At 44.1% G+C, this 17,440-nt stretch overlaps 2 protein-coding genes across 2 annotated transcripts; one reads left to right on the top strand and one right to left on the bottom strand.

Annotated features, from left to right (window-relative positions):
* Positions 1-196: 196 nt before the first annotated feature.
* Positions 197-11,810, bottom strand: epn3a (epsin 3a). Its single transcript, XM_085784071.1, has 11 exons — positions 11,505-11,810; positions 8,609-9,357; positions 5,554-5,666; positions 4,831-4,908; positions 4,281-4,370; positions 3,648-3,731; positions 3,224-3,356; positions 2,898-3,068; positions 2,704-2,790; positions 2,385-2,621; positions 197-1,245 (listed from the first exon to the last, which is right to left on the bottom strand). Exons 2-11 carry the CDS (start codon positions 9,189-9,191, stop codon positions 950-952), a joined length of 1,872 nt encoding a protein of 623 aa, XP_085640197.1. The 5' UTR covers positions 9,192-9,357; positions 11,505-11,810; the 3' UTR covers positions 197-949.
* A 4,019-nt stretch (positions 11,811-15,829) lies between these two features.
* Positions 15,830-17,217, top strand: rasd2a (RASD family member 2a). The gene is made up of 2 exons (XM_085784069.1): positions 15,830-16,408; positions 16,508-17,217. The coding sequence occupies exons 1-2, from the start codon at positions 15,865-15,867 to the stop codon at positions 17,026-17,028; spliced, it is 1,065 nt and encodes a 354-aa protein (XP_085640195.1). The 5' UTR covers positions 15,830-15,864; the 3' UTR covers positions 17,029-17,217.
* The last annotated feature ends 223 nt before the right edge of the window (positions 17,218-17,440 follow it).

The following is a 17,440-nucleotide window of genomic DNA, read 5'->3' as shown; positions in this document are numbered from 1 at the left end:
AAGAACAAATGTTATAACATTGGTTGCTGTAAATGCATGCAGCATTGCAGTAATGTGTTCCCACCAGCAGGGGGCATGCCGTGCATAACAAAATTTGAAACTGTTACTAGGTGTGTGCCTATGTTGTGATGATTTCATATCTAATATATTGCCATCAAGGGAAATTCAAAGCAATAAAATCAACTCAAGCAGTGTTATAATACCCTTGTATTTGATGAGAGTCAATGGTTCACAAGCAATGAATAAAACTCATGATTTGTACATTTTCTAATGATGCCTTGCTCATAGTGAATTTTGATGTTACAGCCCTCCAAAACTGGAATTTAATTCACTTAATCCCAGCAATTCATTTCACCATTGTAAAATTGTTCATACATGAATGTTTCTCATTAATTCTGGTCCAACAGAAGCACCACAAAGTTCATGTTATTGTTTGATGTAGCAAGTGTCCTTGTTTTCAGGTATATGACAGAAGCAGCAGCCAGCAAAGCCAATCATACAAACAGTTGAGTGAGCAGATTTGTTGACTAACTGAAAAGCTGCAACACATTTGCTGGGTTATTATGGATGTGTAGAGACAACAAAGTATTATCAAACTGTGCTTTTGTGTGGTTCTCTATCTGAATTACATGAGCAATAGGTTATGGCCGTAATAAATTTAACATGACACTAATATTTGATGATACAAAGGTGTTATCTCTTTTATACCGTTACTGCTTTTGTGACTGGTGGCGGAGCAGGAGAGGCTGTTATAGTGAAGAACAGAACCAGCTTGCATCAACCTAAGGGTTATTGTATTATACCACAATAAAAAAACAATCAGGAATAAGGTTTTCATACAAGTCCTTGGGGCTACAGTTCGGTCTGCGGTTAGAAAGATATTTTCATAGAGCATAACCTAATGGCATTCCCCTTTTACTAAGATGTTCCCCTCCGGTTTAGTTGGTCCTCATAGGAAAGGGTTCTGGCTGCTCTGTGCAGCCTGTGATCCCTGAGTGCTGGCTGAGGAGAAGGGCAACAAGGGCTCAGGGAGAGCCCCTGGCAGGTCCAGGCCGGGCTGGGTGGGGTGAGTCAGTGACGAAGGGAGGCTGGCAGGCTGGTGGCTCATGGGCAGAGGCAGGGAGGCGCTGTACGGAAGAGTAGTGCTTTGAGGAGCCAAAGAGGTGGAGCCGGAGCCCATTTGGTTCAGAGTTAGTTTGGGCTGGTCAGCTTGGAATGGATTGGTGACTGAGGGAGCAGTCAGGCCTGGGCAGAAAGAAACAGAATCAAATTATTCAAATCGGATTAATCTTCTCTTGAGACTGCATTTAGAACCGGATAAATCAAACACTGTTAACATTTGGACCACTTGATGCTTTTTTTCTCCCTAAAGTAAGCTGAACATAGCACTAGAGTCACACGGAGAGAGGAATCATGTGAATTTTGGTCATTTCTCCATTCATATGTTCCTTTTCAGCCACGCCCTCCTAAGATTTGGATGCCAACAATGAGTGTTTTTCAAGAAAAAAATGTTTGGAACTGATTTGCACCATACTTAGTGCAGTTATGGGGCGTGGAGAGGGGAAGAATCCATTAAATGTTGGTATGGATACAGTTAAAAGCCCCAGATCTTCGGGCTTGATGACATAAAACACATTTTTTGTCGATGTCTCAGGCATTACTGTGAAATTGTAAAAAAAAAAAAAAAAAAAAAGAAGAAGAAGAAACTCTGACATATATATAATGCTGAATTCTATGGACTTGGAGTTTGGTGCTGATCCAGATAATAATCTGGACCTGGTGGAAGAAAATGCTGAATCCGCATTTTTCACTCAGAGCTGAACTTGTGGCTGAGGTTGCACTCAACAGCGCATGTGGAACCAGCAGCATTTAGGAAAGCTTACGTCAGTATGTCATTTTAAATGGAACTACTAAAATTAAACACGGGCAATAATGGTTGCAACAAAGTGAGACAATTCATACAACTAGAGCTGTGTCGGATTCATGAAGCTGTAGAGTTGTATGAATGTTATAATGCTGACTCAGTCTCAGACTACTTCCTGCTTCCTTTCATTTTTCTCAGACATGTAAGATTGTTTGACCTTGGCAGAAGTATGTGCTCTACTGAGTGCCATTATAGTTACTGACTGTTAGATACTGACTATATTACCATTGATTTCTAAGCAAGTAGATTTTTTATTCCACACAGAAAGAGAGTGGTTGCGTCGGAGGGTAGGAATTCATTTCTAATCCTTAACTTTGACAGAACGTGGTTGAGAGTACTATCCACATCATTTACATGTAGCTGGCTTCAATATGCAAAACACCGGAGTGATTTAAATCTAAGGTTGTACCTGGGAAAACAAAGTGAGGGTTGCCTCTCTAGTAAATAATACAATGAATACCTGATAAAAAGGGGTTCTTGTTCTTGGCTGGGGGATTTACAGGGATCAAGCTGTCCAGGTTTACCAAGGACGCTCCTGTGGGGCCCAGGAAAGACTCGGGTGTCCGGCATGTACGAGGGCTGGGGGCAGCCAGGCCTTCCCCGAGACCTGACAGGTCAAAGAGCTCAGGACTGCCCTCCCCTCTGCCATTGACATTCATCTGACCTCCATCCATGGCCTCATCAAACAGATCCCCATCTAAACAGCAAGAAGAAAATCAGAGATCACAAGTATATGGAATACACAATGTGACGGTAAGACAAGGAGAAGTTGTGTTTACCTGAGGGGCTTCCAGTTCGGGCAAAAGGTTCCCTGGCAGCTCCATCGGCTGATGTTCTCTCGGATGTTGGTGCTGAGAATGGATCCACTAAACCATTAAAAATCCATTAAAAGCAACAGAAATGCAATGTAATTTAATCATTGTGGGGAATTATGTTCAAAATATTTAGTGTGTGCAATATATCACAGACTTACCTGTGTTTGCAGGGAAGGCCCATACACGGTTGGCTGCATTGAGGTCGGAGACACTGTTCGGCTGGCCATCCCAGAGGCCAGCAGCAGGGGGCTCCCATGGTGGGGGAGGGCTGTTGGAGGGTGGTGGGACCATCCACGAATCATCTCCTCTTGAGGTGACAGCGCCGTCTTCTTTAATTACCGATAGCAGAGACATAGAGAGAGTCATCTTATCATCATAGCACGAGTGAAGAAAAAATTGTATAAGTCCATTAGATATGTATTATTCCCAGCTGGCGCTTAAACACCCTGGTTTTTTGGTCATGGTAAGGTAAGTCAAGGCTCACCCAGGGAGTCCCAGGGGTCCGAGCCCCCTGGTTGAGCCATTGCTTGGTGTGCAGTGTTATTCCAGCGATGGTCGACACCAGAAGGCATATCCGAGGGCACTGCAAAAACATCTACCAGGTCCATGAAGGCCGTCTGTCCACATCAACAAGAAAGAAGTTCATTAGATTGCTTCAGCACTCACCGACTCACATCCTTTGTGACAGCACAATAGCTAACATAACATATTCATGACCATTGTAAAAACACAGGGTTGAAATCTTTACAGCAATAAGGGTAGAGCTATGAAACCGGATCAGACTGATCATCATCATCACAGAGGATTACGGTTGATTTAGTTGTAATCACTGGGCAATAAACTTGTGTTCTTAAATTTATTCTCCATCATCCCCCCATTGAGGTATTCCATACCCCAATATTTCATACCCCGCCTTTTTTCTCCATCTGACGTTTGCTCTCCTCCAAAGCTTTCTGGAGCATCGACTCATCTCCTTGGCGATGGAGTTGCTCCTGTCGACAGATACAGTCACATGGTCGCCTTTGGGTACGACAGCTTCCGGCAAAAATCACATACTGCCACATAATATATTTATAACTCACACGGGCACAAATGCTACTGTAGCTGGTACTTTGTTTTGTTTTTTTTTGCCCGGCCAACATACTGTATGACCCACAGATAGATATGTGCAATATGCTCAGACCAGAATATTCTCCGGTCAAAGAGAGGAGAGCATCACTGTGCTCTCCAACAGAGCGGCTCTATTGTGCTACGGTTTACTGACATAGTGAGAGAGAGAAAAGGGAGGAAAAAGACAAAGAGACAGCATGAGACGGGAAGAGAAAGGGTACAATGGTTGTCTGCTGTAATACAACAAAGTTATAGATATACAACTTTTTTTTTAAAAGGAAACAAGGGTTGAAATAGGTTAAATGTTAAGAAAAGGTTAATATGAGGACATGTCGAGTTCCTACTACACACTACATCCATCTGAACTATAATAACCTTTATGGTGACCAACATGTTAGATATTAAGAAGTCAATACCTGAAGCAGTCCTACCTGCTGGTGCTCCTCCTTGCTCAGGTTCAGGGCTAGCTGGAGCTGGGCTTCCTCGTCCAGATCCACTGCGACGGGTGCAGGTTGGACTGGCTGCGCGGGTGTTTGACGGGGACAGAATTGCATAATTAGTATCTGTTAGTAATTTATCAGGCAAGTGGAAATCCCACAGTTGCATGCAACAATCTACAGGTGTCCCAAGTAGAGTAAAGGGGGTCAGCCAATCCCTTTGCCCTTCCATGACACCAAACCAGAAGAGTTTATAGTGGCTGAGCAGGAGTCTCACCTACCACAAGACTAAAGAGGAGAGATCTAGTGGTTAGTGAAACAGAGAGGGATGAAGTGATTAGGCTCTGACAAAGCTGCATGTTGTTTTTGCTGTTTAAAAGTGAGAGAGCGAAGGACAGTGAGTAGTTACATGCAGTAGTTTCTTAGATGGAGAGAAACTGGGCCGTGACATTGGTTTTAGTGCACAGACCGACAGCAGATGTGCACGAGTGTAAAGGATGCAGAGGAAGGAGGATCGTCCCTTGTTGTCCCAGTGTACTTATACCTTCTGTGCCTCCTCCTTGCTGAGGCTCATAGCGATCTGGAGCTGGGTCTGCTCGTCAATGTCCACAGGGGGAGGTGGCTAAGGTCAAGCAGGAAGGATTAGGAGGGGGGAAGACTAATCAAAGGGAAAGGTAAAATCACGCTTGAATTTGTTGAAATTATTCATTGAGAGATTATTATGAGAAGAGAAGAGTTTAGCAGATTTGATATACAGATCTCAATTTGATCATCAAAGCACAGCTGGTTTATTTGATTACAGAGGTGGAAACTATCATGCTAGGCAATGATAATGAATTTCCATAACAGCCGAGCAGGAGTTACAGAGGGCAACGGCTGCCCTTGCCATGGAGACTGGGGCGGGCTGTGGCTGCTCAGGAGTGGATCAATGCACACATCCTGTCTGGCTTCTCACTATTTCACTCACAGTGTCCTCACTCTCCAGCACCGCTCGCACTGATTGGTCAAAGTGCCATTATTGACCGCATCAGAGACAGAGTTGATGCTATCACTTTCTGTTAGAGGTTCTGGGAAATGGCGGCAGTCGGTTGCACTTCGGCATCATGACGGACAGTGTCCAAGCATGTGTGCAAGAGGCTTTTTGATGACTTACTGCCAAATTACCACATAACATGTCAGCAGCAGGGCAGCTAAGGAGCCTCTTTCTGTCAGGCGCATGTGCTGTAAAGACAAGAGCTTGTGTGTGTGTTATCTCTCTTAGAGGTACCTTTTCACTTTCTTCTCGGCTCATAGCCAGGGCCAGCTGCAGCTGCAGCTCCTCCTCTCCACTGGTCGCGGGCCGAGCTTGCTCCAGGTCAGGAGCGAGGCGAGGAGAGGAGGCTACAGACACAGAGGAAGGGTGTTTACTGAGGAAGGGGGAGCAGTAGGATGCAAACAGAAAACGTTAACAGATGGAAATAGAGGGCGAAGGAGACGGAAAGCAAAGAGAGAAACACTTTAGACTGATATTTAACATCCAAAAAACGAGCTGGCACTGTTGCTGCATGTTAATTTTTTTCCATTGCCTGTTGTTTAGGGCCTTTGCTGGCATCGCTTGCCACGGTCTGCCTAACTCTGCCTGCACTGAGAACAATGGCAAGCCTGTGTGGAGCGTTAGGGTGGTGGAGGGGAAGAGGAATGGATGGGTTGGAGTGGGGCCCACCTTATTACCCCAAATCCTCTGGATAGGATTCTGGTCCAGGTTTGGGGAGGGTGGTGGTGGTGGTGTTGCAGTGTGTGCGTGTGTGTGGGGGGGGAGGCCTTAGTTGGCAGTATACCAGTCTGGGTGCCAGGCTGTGGGTCATGGGGCTAAAACAGCGCAGGAGGCCACACGTTGGCGAAGTCAGATCTCAGACACCAATCATTTCCACTATGCTGCTCTTCAATATCCCCCGTCTCAGCTGGATTGTTTGTTGGCAATTAGCTGCCGACCCACACGCATCAGCACTAACACTTCGACTGCGTGCTGATGTCCAGGAATCTCCAGGAAACCACGTCTATCCTCTATCCTTTTTTAGCCTCTAAAACGGCCCAGAGCAGAGCGAGAAGCTGTGCAGTTTTGCCGTTATTGCAAAAACTGGAATTGCTGCATCCACTCAAGGCAATGGCACGCACACGTGTACATAATGCACACCACCAACACAAACGTTTGCACAATAACTCACCTTTCAAGTATTTAACCACCTGCAACACACCTGTAGAGCATTCATTCTCTGTCAAACCGTGAACCATTCCTCTCCAGATAAAGATCAAGTGATTTTAACGACTCGCTATGATCACTAGTGTGAAAGTGTTGTAATTATCATGAAATCAAGTTATCAGATATTTTTTTCTACCAGGCAGGCTTATATTGTGGTATCCTTGAGGCCCAGATAAAAAGCTCAGAGGTTGTAAACGGCCAAATGTTTCTGATGGCATACATTCCAGCCCAGAAAACTATGCAAGAAACGTCTCTGAAGTGGAAACTGTATTGGTATTGGTGGAAAAAAAAGGGGGCTTTTGTGGGATTGGTGGTAATAAAACAGTCAGATATGACCTGTGGGTATAACTTTGTTGACACTATCAAACAAACCACAGACATCAAAGTGTATGAGAATAAGTAGTGCCTTCATGAAAGCGCAGCTCTGCTACTGACTTAACACTTTTTATAATAAACACCACAGACCACACAAGTGCCAAAACACCCCACACCCCACATTCACACTTACATTTTACAAACGCTGCACACACAGCTACTTGATGCCTTTTTCCACAGTATGTTTTCAGACGTGCTTACTGTACCACCTACACACTCTCACAACTAAACCACCTGATCGCCACCTGAGCAGCAGGAACAGATGATGGAGTCATCACAAGTTAACTTTACGGTTAACAGTTGCGGTTTCACCTTAGACTGAAACGAGCCCAAACAGGGGCCTCCTCTCTTTTGTAAATCCAGTTTAGCTGACGTGACTGTAAACAGGAGAATGAGCGGAATGCAGATATTCAACTGACAATAGAGGCCAAAGCAACTTCTATTTAACCACAAAGAACCGGCAATTAATTCTCACGAAGGCTTGAATGGTGGTTTTAAAACAGAATCCATGTCGGACTGGTCGACAAAGTAGAAAGACATTACTGTACTGACAGCGTCTCATAAACGCTCCCTTTTCTGTCATCAAATCTTGATGAAAATCTCAAGGTGACTAAAACTGAGCGTTTCATAATTGTGGCGCTGTTGCTGAAGCCCATCTGAATGCATCTCATGTGACCAGGTAAACTCGTGACCTGTCCATGTGACTGACTCCTGACAGGTCACATACCACAACAAACATTCAGGTATCTCTCCGATCGCGGTGCGCTTTGAAGGACAAACGTGATCTTGAATTTGGAGATGGGAGAACGGGTGTATTATTAAGCATCACATCAGTGAGGTGTAGGGATGTCACGACTATACATTTTCTTGGTACGATTATTGTCAGAGAAACGATCGCGGTGTTACGATTATCACGATTATTTTGCATTAATTCATTTTACATACTACACACTATGAATGTGTAAAATCAAATATAGTCAAAATATAATTATATTACTCATTGTTTACGCAAAATATTTCAAGTATCTATTAATATATGACCAATTATTTATCCCCCAGGGGAAGTGTTTGAAATAAATTGTCATCTATACCAAATGTTTACGCTTATTTTAATCATTTTATGTTTTGTTTTTTAAATACAAATGACAAGCTAACATTTAATTTCCTGCCAATTCAATGTTACGTTATGTTAAATGGACCAGTATCTGAGCATTTACCTTTATTTTGGTGCACATCTGCCGATATGGTTCCGACATAATCTTTTTTCGGAAGTGACGGTATTCAGGAATCTTTACGATTAATTAATTGTGGCTTTTAATACCACGGTTAAAGCAGAAGTAAGCGGAATGTTTGTGTTAATATAAGTCTTAAATAGTTATATCTTCCGACAGCAATCACTTATATAGAGTGTTTGGTCTGAAACACGGGTCTGTCAGTCACTCTGCTCTGCTGTAAGCCGAGGAGAAAACTTTCCTTGTACCCTACAACCTTTATCCAATGAGGAGAGAGAACGGCATAAAGGGGCGGTCCTCTCTGTGTGTGCAGCCAAGGGATGCGCGTGAATGTGGTGACGTAGGGACGAGGGCGGGGACTGCTAACTCCATCGGCTGACAGGAAGTTAGCCAAAACGACCGGATCGCTCACTTCTGCTTTAATTGTGAAAACAAGTAATTGTGACATCCCTAGTGAGGTGTTCCCTGCTACTCACAGTGAGAGGACGGTGAGCTCCTGCACCTCCTCATGTCCTCCCCTTGGAGCCCCGCCGAGCTGCTGCGCCCCGGGTAAGGGGGAGGCAACGATCCAGAGCTCACGCTGCTGGTGACCCCCGCCATGCGCGTCTTGGTCTTCAAGGCCTGGCTCCTCTCCCTCTTCAGCTTCTCCTCGTCCCTCAGCAGAGACACCAGCTGCTTGGCCTTCTCTCGGACGTTGATACCCTGGTCGCGTCCGTCCCGATCTATGTACTGGAAGTCTCTCAGAGTCTGGATGGTGTGTATGTTCTCCTTGCACTCCCGAGCCACGCGCTCTGAGCCCGTTTTGATAAGGTAGTCCAGCAGGGTCAGCGCTTTGTAAACATGGCGCCAGTTTTTACCGTGGTCATTGAGCCGCTTCCAGATCATACCCATCACCTCGGTGAAAGCCACGACATTGAAGGTGAGGTCGGCGATTTCGGACATGAGCGAGCTGGGAGGCCCCCAGTGGTCGTTGGAGGTGGCCTCCCGGACCTTGATCTCGGCCTCCGTGTAGTTGTTGACCATGTTTTTCATCTGGCGGCGCAGCGATGAGGTCTGCATGACGGCGGTGGTGTTTTACAGGATCTTGAAGGGTAGTCTAACAGCAGCAGGCCAGCCCGCTGTGTCGCCTTAGGCAAGGTGGCCCGTCGGAGATCAGCTCAACGGAAAAATGCAGTGAAGTCTCCCTCCTCTTCTCAAATCAGTGATGTCCACAAATGTGTTCCTGCTGGAGAGAGACGCACAAATTAGATGTACAGAAAAGTGTTATTATTCTTTAGTAATTAATGGAGAGGGCTGTCTCTCCTCAGTGTTGCTTCTTCCTCTACTAATAGTTAGTACACCTCCACTCTCACACATCATAAGGTCAGTAACTGTTTTGGGAGTGAAAGAGGAACAACAAAGCACCTCCAAGTGATTTGAAACCCAACACCTGGGCTCTGTTTTCCATCTGAGTGAGTGCGCACAGTAACCAATAAGCAGCCTGTCCACTCTTTCATATGTTCAATTCTGCAAAAAAAAGAAAAATCTGTATTTTGAATGGCAAATATTAGTTCCAGGCCCAGAAAATACACTGTATCCCAACCTGCCCATGTAGAAGATCAGTGTTATCAGAGATGGGAGGGGCTCCACCTCTCTCTCCTGTTTCTCTGACCTGATTACATCACCGCAGCAGCAGCAGAAGCAGCAGCAACACGGGCTTCAAAGCATTTGAAACACTCACAAAACTGTAAGAAAACTGCTCAACTCCTACACAGATACGCACACGGTGATCCACCAGAATCACAGGCAGTTTCCTGTTCCTGTTTTTCTTTTTTTTCTTTAATAATTCAAGATACTGAATATTAGACGTTGGACGTTGAACTGTTTTTGTCCTATGTTGTCAGAGAAGCGAGTCAATAACTGAGCTCTGAGGTAGATGATCAATCCCTTCACTTAAGAGTCAAATCCTCCATCATGAGTAAGCATTTCCAAAATATAAAAAAAACCAAAAGGGGGGCATGAGAGGAAGGATGTGCTGTAAAACGGTTTATTGATCCTTTGAGGGAGTGATATATTGAATACAATAAAACTGCTTTATGACAGATCTAAGGATGAGAGAGTGACAAACTAAAAGGATTTTGAGCTCTTTAAACATCTCAGCAGGCTCTGTGAATAGAAAGAGGTTTGCCTGAAATATCTGACACACTGTGACAAAGCTTCAGTGCTGGAAATAGATTATTAAGTGGTAGTGAGAGTCAAAATATTTGTGGCACCAGCTGACCACAGGTTAAATCTCAAGTGGCAGCCAATGCAGGCTCCAGTTCATCCCATTAACTCATGCTACTTCCTGATTCCTGGTGTTTCTTCCGCTGCAGACCGTTTGTGTGGGGAATAACTCGAAAGTTACTGGGTTTTTTTAGGGTTTTTTTTTTTTTAAATGCTGGCCTTTCCTGGCACTATCTTGTAAATGAAAAGTCAGCATAGAGAGAGAGAGAGAGAGAGAGAGAGAGAGGTTCGGACTGAGCTAATGACAGAGGGAGCGCAGTGCTGTAACAGGAAGATCAAAGAGTTTGGGGTGGAAATTAAACTCTCCCTCTGGCAAGATTTCTAATCCAGCCTTGATATGCCTCCATTACTGTAGCACTTACACTTGTAGTTGAAGATAAAACTCTTTCTTTCTGACACATCCGGCACCTTGATTAAAGAGTAACACATTATTATCACATAAGTCAGATTAATAGTAGTGGGGTGAGGGAGGCAGCAGCACCCACTCCCCACCAGCTACCACCACACACACACACACACATTAATACTCTCTCTATCAAACACAGTCCCTCACTATCTTTCCTGAGGAAACAGATTAGGTTCAATTGTGACCTTGACATGGTGACACATTTCAGTAGATTATTAGAGCACTCTGAAATCTGCTTTGTAGGATTCAGATCATCTGTGAAACATACATCCCTGCCCTGACATATAATGTGCAAGATCATTTCATAACACTATACTTCTCTCTATAAGTGAAAGCTTCTCCCAGACCAGGCCTATAAACAGGCTCCTCGCCCAGGTATGTTTAACTCCGTGTCAAGAAACTAGACATCTGGATGTTATAATAAAGCGGGGCCCGCAGGATTCAAGGTTTTTTCTCTGACCTGTCCCTTCCCTTATATATATAGGCTTCTTTTTTCTTTTTTTTCTTTTGGCACAAACCGGGACGACCGGGCCCATTATTATTATCACGTTGCGTCAAATGGGACGATCCGGTAGGTGAAGAATGTGTGACCGTTTCCGACTTTAAAAGTTAAAACAGATATTTAAAAAAAAACAAAAAACAACAACAAGGAAACATTCAATCTCAACCAGCCGCTTCGCTGCTTCCACTTTCGCTCTTACCTTCATGACATAGCGCCTTCAGTGGGGTCCCAACTTAGGGGAGGCTTCGGCTGGAAGGAGAAACGCCTCCGCGACTCGGCATGTCCCGGACGGCTGTCGGACAGAGGAGAGGAGAAAAAACTATAGTGAAGGAAGAGCTTGAACGCAGCGCGGAGAGGAAACCGAGTGTCCTCAGAATGAATCCGAGACAACAACACACACAAAAAACGAGGCGGTGCCGATTTGTTATCAAACTAAGTTGTGTGTGTGTGCATATCGCTGCTCCAGGCACTGGGCTTGCAGATGGCACAGCCCCCCCTATCCACTGAAAAAAAAAACACACACACACTCACATAAAAATGGATGGAGAGAGAGAGAGAGAAGGGGGGAGAGAGGGAGGCCTGCTCGGTGCATGCAGAGTCAGACTTAACCCTTTCACTGCCTGATAAAAAAAAAAAGCATCTGTGTGCTGCTGACTGGGAGCAGGTGATCACAGCGCACTGAGCTATCACACACACACACACATACATACACACACACATTCATACAACACAATACAAATGCAGCATGTGGTGTTAACAGAGGCACGGACATAGCAGCACAGCTTGCTTTTCGTCCCATCAAATCTGCTAATACACTATATCCTAAAAGAACAGCAGTGAGCCTATCAAATTTCAGGTCACTAAAACAAACCCATCATGCAAGAAATATAATATCTAAACATTAGAGAAACTCCAGCCCGCCCCACACCCCTCACAGGCACACAATTGTGTTGCTCTTACACTTTTTGCACTAGATAGATACCATAAAATATAAGACTGGTTTAAGCTCGCCACACACTATGACCTAGTAGAAAGGCTGTGCTGTAACAATGTCCTGCAGAGTGAGTGAATGTGTTATCCCAGAGGGGTCCTACAAAGAACCACATTTCCTTTTCAGCTTCATCATTGCATCTCTGCTCTTTACTTATTTATCACCACTAATGGGTTGTTGTCTGGAGTCACATCCTTTTATACGTCTTCTGCTCTATGTATTTACACTGGCTATCATTCCATAGCACTTGTTCCAAATAAAGTAACCCCTCAGTCTCGTACTGTATAGGTCTATAATTTGCACGTGAAGATACAGGAGAGTCAGTATATCACTATTGAGTGAATAATGATTATCCAAGTGAGTGTGAAGCAGTAGGACAGAGCAGTCGCCCTCATGGCTGGTTGACTGAGCAGGATATACAGGAAATACCAGCTCCACCTTGAAACAACAAAGGCAAGAAAGAGTCTTGGAGACGACAAAAGGGTAAAGTGTAAAGAAATCAAAAGTTCATCAGGCAAAGTGAAACTAGCTCTGTTGAAGGTATTTTGGGGGACTTTCTCTAGCTATGACGAGAGGCTTGATAAAGTTTATTCTGGCTGTATGTTCACTTGTCGGGGCTCCTTGTTTCGTTTTTATGTGTCTCTCACCGATCACAACTCAACTTCATGTACCTCCTCCGGCACTCCTCCTCTCTGTCTTGCCACCCTATGTCTTTATTTCTCCTGAAAACAGATGCCTGAACAGCCTTTGTTTCCCAACAAAGGCCTGATGAGGTCAGCGCAGGGGGGACATGCGGGCAAGGTCTGGGAAAACAGAGGGGGAGGTGAAATGACTGATAAATAACACCAGCCTACTACTGCACTGCAATGACGTCACACAGGAGAGGAAATCTTACTTCAGTGTGGGTATGTGTGTGTCTGTGGGTGTGGGTGTGGGTGTTTATGAGAGCAAGAGAAAGAAGGAAAGGTTTTCATATTTGATGTTAATGATTGTTACAACAAAATAAAAATAAAATAAAAAATCAAAGTGTGTACTCACAGATCAGCTTCTATGCTATAGGATCACTCAAAGAAACCTAAACTTTCAAATATGGAATCTGCTCCCCTTTGCTGCCATCTAGTGGCATTTTATTTGTGCTCTCGTCTGGCTTCTGACACTGATATGAAGTGTTATCAATTTATTTGTGTCTTTGTAAAGGTGGCTTCTGTTCATAATCATCTCCCAATAAGTTTATGTAAATAGGTTCTTCACAAAACAGCACAAAAGCAACACAGTTCTACAGGACAGTGGTGCAGTGAGGGGTGAAGATGCCTGATGACTTGGTTGTGTCTCATACTGTGCTGAGGTGGTTTCAGTGAATCACACATCTAATGCTATACGTGACTACTTCATGGGCTCATGATGTGGTTCAATCATCTCCATAAGTACAGAACAAGCCGTGTGAAAATGGCCCTTCTACATTCATGAATACACAAGTGACAGCCAGTATGACTACAGGTAGTTTGGCAGTAACAGCAATAGGCTACATAACTGTGCCTTGTTGCACCAAGGTAAATCATAGTTTGTTGACACTGAGTGAGTTATATAAGAGAAATACAACGCCCTCCCTTTTGAAGCAATCCAAAAAGAGATATCTGAAAGGATCTGTGCTGCATAAAAATGGTAGCCTAGATCTTCCACTGGGTGTATGAAAACCCTTAGTATTAAACCATGTTTTACAGCTAAGGGTACTGACATTTTGAGACACATGCAGTTCAAAAATTGTGTTTCTAAGCAATTCTCACAATGTTCTTCAAATATCAAAGTGACCTTACAATGTTTAATGTGTTTTTGTTGTTGAGCTGTTTAAATGTTAACAGAATTAAGGTAAAGAAGAAGGTATTAGTGTATTAATCTCCAAAATTAGTATCCATGTATGCAGATACGCAGGCTACATAGGGACAACAATATTAATCTGTGTTTGATGTTTACTGCTGACAAGTTAATCGACTTTGACTACAGGCACAAATAATTTATGAATGCCTTTTTCTGCTTTATAGACACGTCTCATTTTAGACAGTATTCCAATGCCTGATTATGTTTGAGTGCTGTAAAAAGAACATTGATTTGTCTTCCATCAATAAATAATAATCAATTTTGAGGTAAAGAAATTGCTCCTCTGTTATATTTCCCATAACAATGTGGTTTTTGGCTGCAGCGCTGAACTGCGCTTTATTTGAGAGGAGACTGCACTCTCCATGGCAATCAGCCCAGCCTCTCTCTCTACGACTGCACATCAAGAAGAAGAAACTGTTATGTGGGCTGTCTGTCCATTCAGAGCGGCCTTGGTTTGTGAAAAGGATGGAGGAGGGGAAAAAAAGCTGCAGTTCTTTAATATGTTCTGACTCCTATAATGAAGTGGCAAAAGTATTTGTGCTAGTGCTCAGTCCAGTACTTTCGAGTCAGGTAAGGTGTGATGTGTCCTTGAGCTGCCACTGTTTGCTTGTTAAAATGTTCTATCCAAAGTAAGTCTATACCCATTCACTGAAATGTTCTTTTGTTTGTCTTTCTATAGAAAAAGATCATGATTTATACGAATAGATGTATAGTGGAGCCTCAACTAATTTAAGAATGTGTTGCCATACAGTGAATAAAAGTATGAGCTTACAGCTGCTGGAGCTGCTGCTGCTGTTGCTGCTGCAGAGGACTCATCATCAAGCTTCATGAATCATACAGCAGTGAGATAGAGCTGAACACTCGGAGCAAGTCGTGATCTGCTGAAAAACAACGGGGATTATATGCAAGTGCTTCTCACACCAGAATCATGAATAACACAATCCCAAATGCACAGTTATGTCAGATGGTGCAGTGCATATTTTCTAGTGACTTCTCTTATTTAAAAAAACGGAGCGAAGGTTACATAAATATCAGAAAAACATACAAAGCACAGCTGAAAAAACCCTACTGAATAACAACCGTCATAATGGAAAAGCTCTCAGAGAAGCGGATGAACAAAATTAATTTGAGGCTCACACTTAACACCCACAGTGTCCAGGGATTTGGGCAATTACTGAGCAATGTCCACCAGTTCATTCATCCATTTGTCCCTAATGAGACAAGAGACACTTGCACGTGAAGGTGCTGAAAACAGACAAGTACCTTCTAATTAAGCTTTAGCAGACTTGAGAGCATTTTTTTTTTTTACAAGGATTTGCCTCAGAACAAAGTGATCAAAAGCATAATTTAACTCGGTTTTTGAATCGGTCTAAGCACATTTGAAAGGCTGCAGCATGCCAAGTGAGGAGGCCTGAGCTCGTTTCTTCAAGGGAAAATGACAAACTGCTTAAAGTGCAGATAGATCTGGTCCGATTTTTTTTTTTTTTTTTTGGAGAGCTTCTTGGTGCTTCTATAAAAGGAATATGTTCTGGATGAGGCTCTGTGACGCAGAGACTGCGCTCGGTGTGGGAGTATAAGAGTGGACGCTCGGCTCTGTTTCGGTGCACACATGGAGATGCAGCAGGACTGGTGAGAATATCGACAGCCTCTCCTCTCACACTCGGTGCCCGGAGTCGCTTGAAAGAACATAGAGATGAACACAACTGCGAAGTTACTTCTTCACGTTGATGGCATCTTAGAAATGTTCAACTCCCTCACCGGCCATCACCACCAATCACACGTTACGCACCTAGTCCTGCAGAGCACAAACCTTAACCCGGCACTCCAGCACGGCAAAGTCTCCAACATATCAAAGACAAGCATGGGCATCATCAAATCGGTCAGAGAGCGCTGGAGACAGCAGGATAAGAAGGTGGCTGCGAGAAGATCCTCAAGTTCTGGACATCGACAAATATCGACTGATCGACCCGCGAAGAGATCCGTGGACCATCTGGAGTTGGGTCTCACCAAGCCCAGGAACTGCTACAGAGTAGTTGTGCTTGGCGCACCCAGAGTAGGCAAAACCAACATCCTCCACAGGTTCTTGGGTAAAGACTTTGAGGAGAACTACGAACCGACAACTGAAGACTTCCACAGAAAACTGTTCCACATCGGAGGAGAGGCGTACCAGGTGGATCTCCTGGACGCATCAAGTGAGAGGGACTTCCCTGCAAAACGGAGGTTGTCCATACTGACAGGTGAGCTATACTCTGCGTATGACTTAGCTTTTGTGTAACATCACACCTTAAAAAGATTATTAAGATAATGACTGTGTCTTTAAATCTGCTCTCTTCCAGGTGACATATTTCTGCTCGTCTTCAGTTTGGATGACAGTGACTCTTTAAGAGAAGTCTGTGAGCTGCTGAACGAGATCAAAGATGCCAAGGCAAAGTTACTGAAATTAAAAAATCCCGTGAGCGTGCCGGTAGTGGTATGCGGGAATAAAGCGGACTTGGGGGCGCGGAGAGCCGTCAGCCGGTCGGAGGCGGTAGAAACCCTCGGTGAGGGGGTCTCATTCTTCGAAACCTCGGCTAAAGACGGTACTGGACTGGAGAGTATGTTCAGAGCACTTGCCTCTGTGGGCGGACTGCCCGACGAGACCGGTCCGTCTCGGCATCAGATCGTATCCATCCCCGCCTACCAGTCGCTGTGCATCGGCCAGCAAGGCAGCAGAGGGAGCCGGAAGCATGGACCGGTCGCTGCGCCCTGTGCCGCCGTGGAGCCTCTGGCGCGCCGCCCGAGTTTCAGCAGCGACCTGCAGCTGGTGCTTGGATCAAGTACCAAAAACAACAAACCAGAGAAGTGTCAGATTCAATGAATTGTGAGCTTTCTCGACAAACCAATTGTAGTAGTATGCTGCAATGTCTTATTATGTAAGGAGTTATACTCTGTAGCACTGGCTGGACCAGTGCGTTCATATTTTTATTATAATTATTATATCAATGATGAGTCTGTGTACATTATACTACAATAAAACTGATTATTTATAATTGTCATGTGCATTGTGGTCGTCTGTTTAAAAATCATGATCTGCTTAGCAAAACGTATAACATGGAGACGATACATGAATACACATTCACACTGGACAATATAGACATGAAACAACAAATAATATAGACAATATAGACATAGACATGAAACAATACATACACTAACAAATAAATACAGATATAGACATGAAACAATAAATATAGACATATAGACATGTCATGTAGTTTCATTCATAAAAC

Source organism: Trachurus japonicus, chromosome 8, assembly GCF_045865225.1.
Source record: "Trachurus japonicus isolate A0001 chromosome 8, Traja_1.0".
Taxonomy (NCBI): domain Eukaryota; kingdom Metazoa; phylum Chordata; class Actinopteri; order Carangiformes; family Carangidae; genus Trachurus; species Trachurus japonicus.
The sequence above is the reverse complement of the archived record's forward strand: the minus strand, read 5'-3'. Positions and strand labels throughout refer to the sequence as shown.